The sequence below is a fragment of the Erpetoichthys calabaricus genome, chromosome 12 (genome assembly GCF_900747795.2).
Source record: "Erpetoichthys calabaricus chromosome 12, fErpCal1.3, whole genome shotgun sequence".
Lineage (NCBI taxonomy): Eukaryota > Metazoa > Chordata > Cladistia > Polypteriformes > Polypteridae > Erpetoichthys > Erpetoichthys calabaricus.
The window spans coordinates 134,235,800-134,252,494 of record NC_041405.2 but is presented as its reverse complement, the minus strand read 5'-3'; the positions used below and the strand labels follow the sequence as shown (position 1 = coordinate 134,252,494).

At 36.5% G+C, this 16,695-nt stretch overlaps 1 protein-coding gene across 1 annotated transcript; it reads left to right on the top strand.

The window, feature by feature from the left end:
* Positions 1-1,891: 1,891 nt before the first annotated feature.
* On the top strand, positions 1,892-13,604 carry rx1 (retinal homeobox gene 1). Its single transcript, XM_028814691.2, has 4 exons — positions 1,892-2,151; positions 9,676-10,144; positions 12,462-12,712; positions 13,137-13,604. Exons 2-4 carry the CDS (start codon positions 9,856-9,858, stop codon positions 13,581-13,583), a joined length of 987 nt encoding a protein of 328 aa, XP_028670524.1. The 5' UTR covers positions 1,892-2,151; positions 9,676-9,855; the 3' UTR covers positions 13,584-13,604.
* The last annotated feature ends 3,091 nt before the right edge of the window (positions 13,605-16,695 follow it).

Below are 16,695 nucleotides of genomic sequence, written 5' to 3'. Positions count from 1 at the left end.
GTTGGCTAAGGTACTTGACTTTAAACTACAACTTGCTAGTTCATTTCTTGCCTTTGACTGTCTGTGCTATCCTTAGCAAGTTGCTTAGCCCTCCAGTGCTCTTCCATCCATCCATTATCCAACCCGCTATATCCTAACTACAGGGTCACGGGGGTCTGCTGGAGCCAATCCCAGCCAACACAGAGCAGGGCGCCAGCCCACCACAGGGTGTCTGGTGCTCTTATTTCTAAAAAAAAAAATGTATGCAAACAATATTGCTGTATTCTAGCTGGCTCACCTTCTGGTTTAGCAGAAACTAATAGAAACAGTTGTGCGCCAACATTCCTACCCATCCACCCAGCAAGAAGTAAGGTTAACATATCACATACAGGGAAGTGCTGAGCATGCCATAAAAACATTGATTTATGCTCTCTCTCCTATGAGATTAATCTGAGACTAGATAGATAGATAGATAGATAGATAGATAGATAGATAGATAGATAGATAGATAGATAGATAGATAGATAGATAGATAGATAGATAGATAGATAGATAGATAGATAGATAGATAGATAGATAGATAGATAGATAGATAGATAGATAGATACTTTATTAATCCCAAGGGGAAATTCACTAGAAGCAGGGATGGCAGACTGGACCAACTGGATTTCCTCTTATTCTAATTAATATATGAAAAGGGACTTGTTGCAAATGTCTACATTTCATCTAAAAATGTGTGAAAATACGGCATTAAATATGGATGATCAACACAAGCCCAAAATAAAGCAAACCAATTGAAATATTCCTCTTTGGAAGCCCACCAGGGACAAAAAAAATCACCCAATTTGAGAACATTTCCTAGATATATCAAACATAGGATCATTCTAAATGTAAGGTCATTAATCTGTACGTTTGAATCACAAAGCTCACTGAAACTTATACTGGCACTAATAGGTGCAAGGTAAGAGGCAGCACTGTTCAGGACACTTGTGCTTACACTTACACTGGGACATATTTCTAACTTTGTGTTTTCAGCAGCTTTCATTAAAATGAGCTATGTTAACCCCATTCTCAGTATTCAACCACTAAACCACCTTTAGTTATATTCAGGACTGAGGAAAGCTAGTGGCAATGGTAACTTTAATGATCATAAAGAAAGCAGCTCTAGTTGGGCTAAAAAAATGAAACAAAAAACTAATTTTTAATTCAGATGCTGTGCTAAATTATTCTAGACTCCTTTTATCAGATCGGGTTAATTTACACAAGATAAAGGTAGGTGGGTATTTAGAAAAATAAATAAATAAAAGATATTTTTTAGTGTTAGGTGATGGTATTTAGCTTCTAGTTTGAAAACCCAGCCCAACCTAAAATACAGAAAAGGCAGACACTAAAGACCTAAAATAATAGACAGAAGTACAAGAAAACTGAGGAATGTTCTTAACACTGCATAACCACTTACACATAGTGACAAACAGTTCATACAGAGTCACAATTTTAGAGAAATCCATAACAAGAGACTGGGTAAAACTTGTTTTGTTTTTAAGAAACAATACGTATTTGCAAGGCTGCTGTGCTCTGCCTGACTTAACAGTACAAACAAAAAATGAAAAAAATAATCAGTGCTGTCTAGCTCCTACTTAAAAAGAAGGAACAATTTTTATATTTTGATATATATTTACAGGAAGGTTGCTGGAATAATGATGGATTAGTACAAAGTTTCTGCAGGCTTTTGTCTCTAAAACAATAGATTTCTGAAAGCAAGTCTTGTTACTGCTTCATTTAGCTCTGCCCCCTCCTGCGGGGTGGATAGAAGGTACATTTAGAGCAATTACTTGACCAGAAAACAACTGTCAATCACTCTTACAGGGAAGGCCTCCAATTAATAAACCCCTTTAATCTGTTGGTCTTACTTCCATTCTTCTGAGTACCTCCGGCATCTAGACAGCTTAGAAATCATTCCACAAAACCTTCTTGGGGCTTCATCGTGTTGCAGTTGATATTACTATTTTTTTTTTATTTTAAGAAAAGAAATACATGCAGATTAATGGAATTGTTGAGCTTGACCTCTACTGGCAAACAATACTAGGAGTTTTGGGGTAAAAGTAAAAAAAAAAAAAAAAGTGGCTTCTAAGGGAAACAAGTGGAGCAACTTAGAGCAAATTAGGACACAAGGTATGGTGAAGCTTGTTATTTATTTCTTTTCATGTGTCTGTTTCTGTCTGCCTGTTTCAGTTTCTTCCCTTATGTTTTGTCTTAAGTTATCCCTCAGATTCACCAGCTGTAGCAACAGATACTGTAAAAAATCTTAAATGCATGGAGGCGGCAAAAGATCTCCAGTTAAGCTTTATGTAAGGCAGAAGTCATTCAAGTTCTCTACTTTAGTAAAGCTACTGTACTGCAGTATAATAATAACACATAAAAAGTATGAAAATAATTACAGATGATCAGGCACATGTAAATATAATGATAATGTAGCTCATATTATTTGAAAATACTGTAAATAAAAATTGTCCTACTGATACCAGTTACTTAGTAGGTTAGTAGGTAGCTTCTGTTATGTACATTTGCAAAGTAGATAGATAGATAGATACTTTATTAATCCCCAAGTATGTGAATTTCCCCTTGGGGATTAATCAAGTATCTATCTATCTATCTATCTATCTATCTATCTATCTATCTATCTATCTATCTATCTACTTTGGATATGCACATAACGGAAGCTACCTACTAATGACATCAGGACTAACATTTTTACACAATCACAAAACACTTATTTTTAGACTTCAAAACAAGTTGCATGTTAATGCAGTTTATGCATTACATTCAAATTTCCAACATTTCATTTACTCTAGTTTCTTTTGTGAACTTTTGTAAAACATTTTAGTATCTAAAATAATTTACATTTGTTTACAACTTGTCTATGCTCAGTTACAAATGAAAAGCAATTACACTTTAATAGGGTTAAAAGGTTTTATGAACTTGTTATATATTCTGTGTATTTCAGTAAAATGCCACTGAAAATTAAACAGATACAAAAATAGTACTGTATATAGCTATTATCATTTAAATACTCATGCACTTCAGAATAATATTTGTCCTTTCTTCACACCATTGAAGTTACTTAGCACATCGCAACTTTCAAAATACTTTGCATACAAGTGTACATAAAATGCAGTTAGATAGATACATGAATATCCACAACCTGCGTATCTTACTTTATAAACATAAATGTGCTTTACTATAGTTGTTTACACCAGCTCTTAATATTATTACATTAGATACCATACAAATTAATGGTATATCTGTTTATGTATATGTTTAATAATAAGTACTCCGATGATCAGATGATAAGTAACCATCTGTAAATCTACCTGTCAAATTTCTGAGTTTGCCTCATCTAATGCAAGGTCACCGTGAAACTGAGGCCAACCCCAGCATCACTGGATGTAAGTCAGGAACCAACCTTGATCTGAAATAACACATCATGCCACATTAGAGCCACCAATGAACCTCACATGAAAATCTTTCTTTGGGATGTGTGAGAAAATGAAATATACCTACATAAATAAACACACACACACGCATATACACAGTATACTGTATATCACTCCTTACAGACACAAAGTGTGAAGCAGCAGCACTATCAGTTATATCATGGTGCCACCCATTTTTCATTATTAAATTATTACTTTAATATGTTTTATGTATTTGAATTTGAAATTCTACATAGAAACCTGGGCCAACCTACTTTATAAGAATACATTGAATTTAATTGAAATATACAGTATATAATTGTTTGTGTAAAAATATCAGTCCAGTAGCTGGCCAGTACTGAAAACTACAGATGATGGTTTGGTGTAAACATAATTTTTTCACAAATATGTCTAGTGTTAACAAAACAAGTAGGACAATATAAATTATATCTTTTCTAGAAAACAAATAAAAAATGTATGTATAAAGACATATACAAAAAGGACTAAATACAGTATACACTAACATATTTACTGACTGATATAGTTAAAGTGAAGTCAGCTCTAGCAGAACTAAACAGGAATTTATGAAAACATCCATTTATGTGTTTTTAATCCCCTTTTTTCTGGCAAGACAGTAAAGCATGCAATCCACAGATGGGACATCAGTCCATAACAGTGCACATTTAAACACACCTTAGTCTTCTTTAACATATCTTTAAACTGTGATGGAAAAATCTGAGTTTCAAAATGGGTTTGTTGCAATGCTGAAAAACTGTTATTAAAACATTTAAAGGACTTTGTTAAATGCTGCATTGACAAAGATACAAAGCTAGGTACAGTACATAGATGTTTTTTACAAGTTTCGAGAAAGTTTATTCTACGAATTCGACAATACTTAAAGCCTTCTTAAAAAAACAGCAATGTTATTCTCCTAAAAATTGTGATTAATATTTATTGAAAATGTAAAAGTATTTTTTTACTAAGTGATGGTAAAAAAGACTTGACAGCTATGAGACAGCACTGGTGTCGAGAGTCCCTTTCTTTACTGTCCTGCCCTTGTACTCTTTATTAGGAACATATCCCAAAGATGTCAGCTGTCACCTTCCTTTGCCAAAGATTAATAACAAAAAAGTCAGTAAAGCTAAAAATGTTGAAATCAAAGTAGGCCAACCTCCTATTGTGAACTAACAAAAATAAAAACTGATAAAATTACTTACTACCACTAGGTGTGCACACCTTAATTTAGAGCTTTACAGAGTAAACTATATTATAATGTTCTTTCAAAATGAAAAACACAAAAACAAAAACTTGCACTACAGTTAGATAAATGCTTTATTTCAGCAGCTCCTTCTATTGTTACTGGGACAGTATGGTGGATGATAGCACACTCTCTGATGAAGCATTTTGTACTCTGCACCATACTCTTACCTGTTCGTGTCCTCATTTGCTTGGCTCATCTCAGTTCAAGATATCAACGATTCTGGGTTCAAGTGGTATCAAGGCTGATGGAACCAACCCGGATCATTACAAAATACTCAGCTGGTTTTTCACAGCTCCTGAGATCTGGAATTAAATACTAGGACAGTGGAGTTTGCACATTGTCTCCTGGTCTGTATGGGTTTTCCCCTTGGTACTTTGGTTTGCTTCCCACATTCTGGGATACATTTAATGGAAACTCTGTGATGTCCTGGAAAGAATGCATGTGGATTTACATGTGTGCACTGCAAAAGGCTGTTTCCTACTTTGTGCCCGACGCTTCTGGTATAATCTCTGGACCCCAGTGGCCCTACATTGGATTAGGAAGGTTTTGGAATTGACGGCTGAATTGAAAATTAGGTTTTTTTTATTAGGTTAAGTGATTTACTTACTGTAGGATCACCCAAAGAGTCGGTGATTAGAACTAAACTAGCAACAACTCAGTTTACAGTCCACCACTTTAAACACTAGGACATATGCACAAACACTAACAGTGCCATGGAAAAGACCTGACTACAGAAACAAAAGCAATACTCTGTGGAAATGGTCACATACAGAAGAGTCTATTTCAGAAATCTAATGGTAGCAAAACATTTCCAGAACGTCAAAATGAAGAGTTAGGGCATTAGCTTTGATTTAAATATGACAACTGAATGAACCTCACAAATAAACCATAGCAGTTTCAGATTGTAACTATGGAACAGAAAAAATATTGGTGTCAAGACAAAATTATTTCCAATACTATAAATCAAATGCATATGGAAACTCAGGTGGCATCATAATGGCATCATCTGAGCAGCTAAGAGACTTGATTGTATTCTTTGTTCTGTAGAGTGCCTACATCATCTGTAAAATAATGACTGATTGACATTTTTACTTTCCCTTGAGGAATTTTAGATTGAAGTGACTTGTCGGAATTTTGTATTTCACAGCGAAGCTTTAGCCAAACAGGCCTCTATGATGAATGAAGTGTTACTGCGTGACACTTTGGCTGTGTACATGAAATGAATACTTTGCTGCAATGCTTCTAAACTCATGATTTATCCTCATAAAAACTGACCTGGAACATCTTTCCATGCATTCAGCTAGTCCTGTAGGCTCAAAAACTGCATGCCTGATGAAATAGAAGAGCAGTCAAACACTTCTGCATCTCTTTCCCAAAAAGCACCAGAAGTTTTCCACTCATGTGTCTTAACGCGCCAAAATGCTTCAGGACCTTTGGACAAATGCTGATGGCTGAATTGAACAAGAGGCCCTGTAACCTATAGCTTCATGTACCATGAAACAGCCAGGGTGTATGGCAAATAGGTATAAAAATAATTTTAAGACAGCAGAAGGGCCTTATTTGCTCCAAAATGCTCACTTCTATGTAGTATCAATATTCCTCCTCCAAATCTGCACTGAAACATTTTAAAGCAGATTTTGAAAATTAGCTCCACAAATGGAAAGATTACAAGCGCCTAATGTTCTTAGAAGGCTGTCCTGCCGACTAATGCATTTTTAATGCGTGAAAAGGATTTGCCTTCATTTATTATATTAGACTAAAATTCGTTTAACCTTTGAGCGGCCCTAATGCTAAGTATCTTTGATGGTGGTGTTTCATTTATCCAATAATATTACGAAAGTTTGATTCACTGATACTCTGACCCACTGCTTGGAGAGAGAAGACAGCATGGTGTATTATGGGACGCAAAAGTTCTCAGCAAATGAATGAAGTGTAGTCAATATGATGGCCGTTTCATTCACATTTATATATATATATATATATATATATATATATATATATATATATATATATATATATATATATATATATATATATTTATATATATATATATTTATATATATATATATATATATATATATATATATATATATATATATATATATATATATAAATATATGTACTGTATACATTTATATATTTACATTTATATATACAGTATATATATATATATATATATATATATATATATATATATATATACACACACACACACAGTGTGTAAATAAACATATTATATTCATTTAAAGAAAACAAGTCTACTGTAAGTACAAATGGAATACGCAACATTAAAAAACATTAAAAAAAAAAATATACAAACCATAGGGCCACAGAAACACTTTACATAAGCAAAAAAACTTTGTTACATAGAAGTTGATACATATATACATACATATCACACACAATTATTACATATATTATACTGTATATATACAGTACATATGTATATATATATCTATAAAGATAGATAGATAGATAGATAGATAGATAGATAGATAGATAGATAGATAGATAGATAGATAGATAAGAAACATATCTGCATTTAAATGCACAAATCAATCATTAGTTAGTAAATTTATTTTTATACAAACACACTTCTATATGAATTAAATACCTACATCAATTTGGTATCATGTGGGAAGCCAGTGTCCATCCCAGAATCTGTGAATACACAAAAACCAGCCCTTGTGAAGATAATATACATAATCTTATTCAGTTTCACCCTGCTGATTTAGAAATACCAAATAATTTGACACCCATTCTTTGCGTTATGGGAGAGCACTATAGTTCAAGGAAGAATGGCGTAAATAGGAATACTGTATTGCGAAAATATGTGATTTCCACGCATAAGTCATTTGAATCAAACCAGAGACCTTGTGTGCAGAGTAATGTGGTATAACCGGTTCCAGACCTACTATGTGGGCTAAACATATTACTTATACATGAACATGAAATTGTGATATCAACATTCACTTATGCCAGAGCTAAATCGATATCTTGACTGAGAACAAAGAGGAATCACATAATAGAAGATGGCAAGACAAAAAGACGGCATATTTGTTTTTATTTGTAGAAGTATTTTTCCTATATCAAAATTAAATTCTTCTGTGTAGATTTTGTTTTAATCTATTAACTTAAATGTAATTCCTAAAGTACAAATATGGTACATGTAAAGATTGATCATGTGTATGAAAATAAATCATATTCTATTCACACTTTAGCAGGATTACACACTATGTTGGATCAATCTAGATCCTATATACACCTGAGTGTAAAAGTAAACCAGAACGAGGTATAATCTTGTAAATGTCATGCAATATTACAAATGCAATTAATTAAACTATAATGTTACTCTCAGTGCTTGTTATGCAAAACAACAAAATCCAAAGCTGCACCATGACCCTAAATTTTTATAGAGAGAAAGTGATTTTGCTCTGTCAGGCTGTCAGGATAACCTCTGCTTCCTAGCAAGCTTGTACTAGAAAACATAGGTGCAGGAAATAAATGGTAATGAATAACAGAGATAGGGTGTGTAGCAATATAGGTGAATTTTGTAAAGCATGTTTTTCTGAAGTCACTGTTATCCTATTATTATTTTTAATCCCCATCTGATATCAATGTCTGCATGAAAAGGCACTATATTATATCCAGCTATATACACAAGTAATATTGCTGATGATGCATTGACACCAACGACTTATTCAGCACACATTTAATAATCAAGAACTTGTACATATTAAACTCTAATTAATTTCTCTTGTTCAGCACAGTTTCCCATCTGCTAGTGCATCTGCTTGGAATCTCTTTGTGAATTATTGAAGACAACAAGCTCATCATCCACCAGAGTGATAATGACAATGACAACAGGCGCTAACAGTTAAGAACTAACAAATGCTGTGGCTGCAGATCTGCAAGCTGCTTTGTACTTTCAGCACAGTATGGAAGTTGCAGGTCTGGAGAACTACAGACTCCAACAAGCAAGCGAAAGCCAAATATGTTTTAAATAGTATAAATGGACACTCTAACAGCAGAAGAGGTCTAATACCATTAATTAAGCAAGATAGAGAACCCTGCTGAGGTACTACACTGCCTAATCAAGTTAGACAAATGCAGTGATAACCCGGCAAACTCGCCATCTACACCCAAAATAGCCCTTTTGTTTTTCCAGGGCTGCAGGGGGGCTGAGCTAATTCCAGTAGCATCTGACGCAGGACAGGAAGTAAACTTTAGTGGGACACCAGTCCATCACAGGTCACACATACATTCACACATAGTAGATTATATTTATAGTTAATTAAACTAAAATGAAAAAAAAAAAGTACAAGGAGAAAATTGATGGTGGAACCTGGAAATGCATTGATACAAATTACTGCACCACCTTGTTGTCTATCATTAATGAATTGCACATTTTTGTTAATGTAATGTATTTTTATGTATTTTGCAAGGAGACTTAGGAAACCTTTATAATGATTCATTTTATCATGTCCTTCCTTGTTACACCCCGTAAATTTATTTTTTAAGTTGCATAGACTTGTTTTTTTTGAAAGATTCCCATTCTGACAGCAAAGTCTAGGTAGGGGATAAAAGCATCACACCTTCCATGAATTTCATAAAGACAGATAGCAAGATTGATTATTAAAGCACAGCACTTGGCTTTTTTTTCTGGGCATAAAGTACAAGTCTAACAGCGAATGTGGATGTTATGTGTGCCTCATAGAAGCTCCTGAGACTAGACTTAAAGCTTTGATTTTAAAGAAAACAAAATACTTGCAAGTGCTTTGTGACAATTTAAAGACACTGTAAATTGTGCAGTTAGAACAAAAGAATTATGGGGCTGACCATACTATAGTGCCTGGCATGTTATTCAAAGTCAAAAAATTATATATGTTTTTGAATTCTCCATTATTTTCTCCTTTCTCTTATATGTTTTTGATTTCTCATTTGATTTCTCTTTTATTGCAGGTTTACTCTGCCCTGCAATTCCATCCTTACTACCTAACATTAGAGAAGTTTGGGGTTCACCAGCAAACATACTCTGGATTTTGTTTTTGGCTTGTGGCAACTCCTTTCTTCTTTTTCTCTCTCTCACATAAAAATATCCTGAGCCTCACACTTTGGACAGCTACAGACCCCTGTGTTCGAATGCATTTGTCACTGGATACAATTAGTATGGTGGATGACAGCTGCCTCTCACCAGGGAACTTTCATGAGATGGTGAAAGGTGGGGGTGCTGCCTCTGGGGGCCGTGTACACAGTATTGATGTCATCCTTGGCTTCAGCAAGGACCAGGACCCTCTACTTAACTCTGCAGGAGCTGGTTCTCATAAAGTTGTTGTTGAAAGTTTGGGAGAACCAGGAAAAACGAACCCAACCCATCCATTTGGTCATCTGCACTCACTCAGAGAGAGCCAGGAACAGGCTGCCTTCCATGGTAAGGAGCGATTCCAGTGATTTGGCACATCTTGACCAAAAGCTGCTTATAAATGACCTCATTTTTGTGTCTGTTTGCATGAGCTTTGGTGGCTGTAACAATCTAGCAACACAGAGAGACTGAAGTCAAGCTCAGAATGAAGACGATGATCTAAAGTTGATGAAAGCAAACAAATATGATTGTGAGAGAAGAAAAGCAGTACAGAGGGTGTAAAATTGCAGAAGCTACTACTGGTTAAAATTGAGTTAGGCATACTTTCTTAAAAATATTTTTAATGTCTATTTTTCTTTTACCCACCTCAATCTGAAACAATAAGAGATATAAAAGATGGGGATCCCAATTAATGCATTTCTACTAAATAATGAGAGTCTCTGCAGCACCAGCAGGTCTTCATGTAATCACCTAAGGCATGTTCTACATGTACTCTCTCTCCATCCCTTGATACATTATAGTGCCCTCTGATAAACTACAATATTTTCAAAACATGTCAAAGTTTCACTCAAAATAAAAATGTGCCTCTGTGTTCACACGAGTTCATTTGGGCAATATTATGAGACAAGCGAAGAGTGTGTTTGAAACTAGTTGTTTCCATCTTGACAGTCAAACATGTTGTGATGTCCAATTTGCTCTAAGCAAAGACCTTAAATCACATTCAGTTAGTCCACTGCCCCTAAGTGTTTCCTCCTTAGTTGACCTGTACTAATCCAACCTAACCCACATACTAAAAAGGGTCATACTATGACATTTGTAGTGCTTATTTTGTTGCATCATCCATGTTTCTATAATAAAGAACATCTGAGAAGGCCAAATACTCCCCTTTTGTAACCTCTATTCAGATCAAATTATATACCAAAGGCAAAGCTTGTCCAAATGCCATAAGTGTGTCAAAAAGTTTTATAAAATAATAAATGCTGTCCCTAAGGAAAATCTGCATGAAGTTAAATCCAATCTCTCTTACCAAAAATAAAAGCAGGTCCCTGCCTAATACCAAATGTAATTCAGCAATCCCCAAAATTAAGTTCTGCCAGACCTGAGAAAAAAAATTAAATTTAAGCACTGTTGGCAATAATTACACACAATCATGAACTGTGATTTCTTGACATATCGACTCAATTTAAACCATGGATACTTGTGTTTCACGTTTCTGCACTTTGCTCTGACAGTTGGTGTGTGGCACTGCCTGGACAGAGTGGCTGAGCTGATTGATCTTTTATTTGAATCTATTTGTCTCCATTTGTAAGCATTGGAACAGCAGAAATAAAGCAACCTATGAATGCTGCCTTTTTGGGCAGCACAATCTCTGTTCTACAGCTTGTTCTTATTGTCATAGTCTATGCGGCACACCATGTTTTTTGAAACAGTTGTCCTGGGGGCCAAATTCTTTCCAAACCAGCTGGTCCACATCCAGCGCTTCACAGTAACCAACCTCAGTGAGCTTTAATAAACCATAATGGAACGCTGGTAACCCCAGGATGTCTGCAAAATCTGCAGCTGGTTAATTCAAAAATCCAACAAATCTAGTCTTGCCAATCAAACTTTTCTTAACAACATTTTTTATAGCACACCTTCATACACTACGTGTGTAGCTCAAAGTGCTTTACAGCATGTCCAAAATAATTAAAAAGCAAATTAAACTTAGATAAGAATAATAATGATTACATAACATGCAAGAAATAAATAATACACACTTACATAAGACAGATATATAATTAATACAGACATAGAGACCTTATATATAGAACTGTTTTTAAGTCTATAAAGATGAGTCCAATGACAAGGTCAGATGGCAGTGAGAGACAGTAAAACAGCCATCTTCTGACTTCTGTCGTTAAGCTTCTAGCAATATAAAATGCAGTTATATGCCTGAAACAATTCTAAAATGGTAAATTAAACAGAGTTTAGCTTGAGCAACCTTTACAGTATTTAATTCACCGTAAAAGATCAGACTTTATACTAATACAAATTAACAATTGAACAAACTTCATTTTATAGCACACTGAATTTTTTATAGTGTTTTTTTCTAGGGGCACACCACCACTGAATATATTTCTACAATGTGAGCACAAGCACCTGAAGTCAGTCTCTCAAGATCACAGAGATTGTTTTGCTGGTGTCATAGGAAAAGGCAATCTGTAGAACTGCCTAAATGTCTCCTCTTCACCTCCCACTAACTCATCAAATTAGATAGTATATTTTGCAAGGCAAAAATCTCAGTTTAATCAGATCATCTTAAAATCACTGAGCTCAGAGTTTGATGTTAAGACTCAAATTGCTGCTTGCACTGATATTGGCTTATATTTTGTCCCTTATCCCTAAGACTCTAGCCTGTTCTCTAACAAGTGTGACAGCGATCTAACGGACCTAAGGAAGAATGTTGAGAATGACTCCAAATCACCTGATCTACTAGAGGATGAGCAGCCAAAAAAGAAACACAGGCGCAATCGAACCACCTTCACCACGTATCAACTGCATGAACTGGAACGTGCTTTTGAAAAATCGCATTACCCGGATGTGTATAGCCGTGAGGAACTTGCCATGAAAGTCAACCTCCCAGAAGTTCGTGTGCAGGTCAGTCATAAGCAATTTCTTTTGCCTAAGAAAATTTCACTTTTTCTCCATTCTTCTTATTCCTCCAGCTAACAGATGCCAGGTGGTCTGAAGTCAGTTGGTTAATAGAAGTCAATAAGACCCCAACCCAGGCATATGCTTGTTACAGACCTGGTTTGCTCATAAAATAAGTCCTTTGAACTTATTTTGTCAGTTTGTATAGTAAAGAAGCAGTAGATTTTCATATGCATCTCTTCAGTAATGTTTCAGGTTAAGACTTTTCCCTTACCACTGAAAGCTCAAAATTACCTGTTCTATTCAAAAGTATGCTTCAGAGATTCTGTAATTAGCTCTAATAAGGCTCTGCCCTTAGAGTAGGGATGCTCAGTAAATAAAGCAATTACAAAGTGATCCTGTTTTGCTTCTCCTCCTCTTGTTACTTTAGGTATGGTTTCAGAATCGGAGGGCCAAGTGGCGTCGGCAGGAAAAGATGGATGCCAGTACCATGAAGCTTCATGATTCCCCTATGCTGTCTTTCAACCGAACACCAATGCCTGCCAATGTGGGCCCGATCACCAACTCCTTGCCCCTGGATCCCTGGCTCACCACACCACTGTCAAGTGCCACTTCAGTGCACAGCATACCTGGTTTCATGGGGCCAGCTCAAGGGCTGCAGCCTGCCTATCCCAGCCACTCCTTCCTGAACAGCCCTCCTGCTATGGCACAAAGTATGCAACCCATGTCTGCCCCTCCACCCTATCAGTGTGCAGCAACTTACACAGAAAAGTACCCACTGGAGGATGTGGACCAGAGGAGCTCCAGTATAGCCTCATTGCGCCTGAAAGCCAAGGAACATATCCAGTCTATGGACAAGACATGGCAGCCCATCTGAAACAACGGAGCGCAACTTTGCGATTCATGGAAACAACCATCTCACACCTTCATTATATAATACTACCTTCTAACCATAATCTAAAACAGTGCCCTTAATATTAATGGTGACGGGACAAAATGACACTTTATGGCATGGAAATGAGGCTATGGAGATATGTTTAGTAAACAAAATAAGAATTACTTGAGTTCTGCCAGCTAAAGGTGTCTAAATGATTCCATTAGAGAATTCACCGGCACTGACTGAACTATTTTATGCAAAAAGGTAAACAAGGGAGGGAGGAGTTCAGAGTGAACTTCTAACAGCATCTTCCTTTATTGATTTCACTGCACAACAAAGTTTTTGCTTCTTGAACACTGTTGGATGTTTCTTATAGATTTTTGGGTGCTGATCACAAATATCACATCAAAATTTACCCATCACGTACCGTTTCAGAGACATCTTCAGTTTTGTCATGATTTTTTTCTTATATTTGTATCCAAACGTTTTCGCTCCTGTAAGTGACTTATCAACAACGGTTTGTGCAGCCTGGGCATGTCCAGGCATGGAATCAGGCCAGGATGGAAGCTGTTCTGTGGAAGTTGACATCCTGGGCATGCCTGGGCAGGTCTGAACGAGCTTGATGCTGTCTCAGCATGCTATAAAGGTGGCTTGCATACAACGATCCTGCTCATTTGATGTCAGGCGATATGTCTCGTCAATGTTGTAACAGCCACGATTCATTCTGGTATATCTGTAATATACACTTAATATACACTTGCGCCTCAGAGACGTTGGATGGCTGCTCTTGTGAAGAAAGCTTATCATCTGTATTTCGGCTGCAAAATTGGTGATCAAGACAAGGAATGGGCGCCTCACATTTGCTGTGCGACATGTGCTGTCAGTCTGAGAGCCTGGCTCAGAGGCACTCGAAAGACGATGCCGTTTGCTGTTCCGGTGATATGGAGAGATCAGAAAGACCATGTGATGGACTGTTACTTCTGTTTGACTAATGTGTCTGGTTTCTCTGCCAAAAAAAAGAAGTCAACTGAATATCCTAATCTGCCTTCAGCAATAAGACCCATGCCACATGACGACAGTCTTCCAATTCCGAAACCACCAGAGGATTGGACCTTAGACGAACCAGATGAAGAAACTGCAATGCAGGGTACTGACAATGACATTGACCCGGATTTTGAACCGTGCTCATCAGGCGATCCACATCTGATAACACAGTCCGAATTGAACGATTTGGTCAGAGATTTGGGTCTGTAAAAAGCAAAAGCCAAGCTGCTGGGTTTGAGACTGCAGGAATAGTGTTTGCTGTCACCAGGTACAAAAATCTCTGTGTTTCGAGGCCAACATCGTGATATGACCAAATTTTTTGCACAAGTCGACAGTCTCTGTTTCTCTTGTGACATTGAAGGATTGTTCTCAGCTTTGGGTTGTGATCACAACCTGGAAGAGTGGCGTTTCTTCATTGATTCATCAATGTTAAGCCTGAAAGTTGTTCTGCTACACAATGGCAACTTTTATCCTTCAGTACCTGTTGGCCATGCAGCACACATGAAAGAAACGTATGAGAATATGGACTGGGACTCATGAAGAATTTTGTGAAAGCACTGAACAAGGAAGGTGAAGGTTTTCATTATTTAAGACAGATGTTCCCAAGAATAACTGATGCCAAGATCAAAGAGAGCATTTTTGTTGGCCCTACAGATCAGACATGTTATGAGTGAAAAGCAGTTTGAAGATCTGTTAGTTGGGCCAGAAAAAATTGCCTGGAAAGCCTTCAAAGACGTTGTTGACAATTTTCTGGCCAATTACAGAGCCCCAAACTACATTCAGCTGGTAGACAAACTTCTCAAAGCATACAAGACAATGAAGTGCAACATGTCACTCAAGATTCATTTCCTCCACTCACACTTGGACTTCTTCCCCTCAAATCTCGGTGCTGTCAGTGACGAACACGGTGAAAGGTTTCACCAGGACATTGCTACGATGGAGAAACGATACCAGGGCAACTGGAATCCATCAATGCTTGCTAACTACTGTTGGGACACTGCAACGTGATGCACCAGACATTGAATACAAAAGAAAATCAGGAGCAAAACACTTTTAATTCTGTTGAATTTAATAGCTTATGCGAAACATAAACATGACTAAATACGTTATTGTCAGTAAACATATAAATGTCTATTTCTCAGAGTTCCTACGTGATGCAGTAAAACCAAAACTATATTTGTGAATACCCCTTAGGTGCCTGTCACAATCAGCAAAACCTTTTCAGGAAGCAAGACTTTTCAAAAAAATTGTTGTACAGTGATGGTCCTCTCAGAAACCATTTAAATTCTGTGTCCAGGGCACTGCCACAATAAGGAGGCCCTTCTGGATTATAAATCTAAGTATATGGGCTGACTCAGAAAGGCTCTACTTAATGAAGCTTTGCAGGCAATTCAGTAATATCAATCAAGTCCTGGACAGCAGGATTCAGCAGAAGGCGCAACAAGGAACTCATGCTAATGTTTTACTGAAACTCCCTTCGAGTTCTGGAATTAAAATGACAAAAGTGCAGGAATTACTACCATCCTGGATAATTAGCTGAAGACATTAGCTAGTATTACCTCTATGCACAATTTTCAAAATTAGCAAAGAGCTTAGAGAACTTCTGAATATACACAAGAGATCTGCAGAACAAGATACTGAAAATGTGAAGCCAGCAGGCACCGCTATAGAAGCTAATACTTGCCTAAGCTTGGCCTTTCACGTAGAGCAGACAGAAAAAAACAATTTATGCATCACATTGAGCAAGTTTCCACATACTAGCTATCAATCAATGAATAATCAATGGACACCAATTAAGTTAACAATGACACTTTCAATGAACTTTCTGTTCTGACTGGAGTAGAAAAAACTAATACATAAGTTGATGGGCAAACAGGGTCAAAGTGGTTACTGGTGGATGATACTTCCCTATATGGAAAAGAAAAGTTGTAACCAAATGATGCCTCCATAACTCATTAATGCGGGGACCTCACAATAATCATTGCAGTTTCACATGCACCCCTAAGCATTCATCCATATACTAAGTGTAACCTGCAAAAATCTGGGATGTACAAGAAGCCAGAAAACA

Bases quoted from the DNA above. Each gene is read 5' to 3' on its own strand.
- rx1 (XM_028814691.2), top strand. From the start codon at position 9,856: ATGCATTTGTCACTGGATACAATTAGTATGGTGGATGACAGCTGCCTC. The intron at 10,145-12,461 runs GTAAGGAGCGAT...CTTATCCCTAAG, and splicing joins GGAACAGGCTGCCTTCCATG to ACTCTAGCCTGTTCTCTAAC. The intron at 12,713-13,136 runs GTCAGTCATAAG...TTGTTACTTTAG, and splicing joins TCCCAGAAGTTCGTGTGCAG to GTATGGTTTCAGAATCGGAG.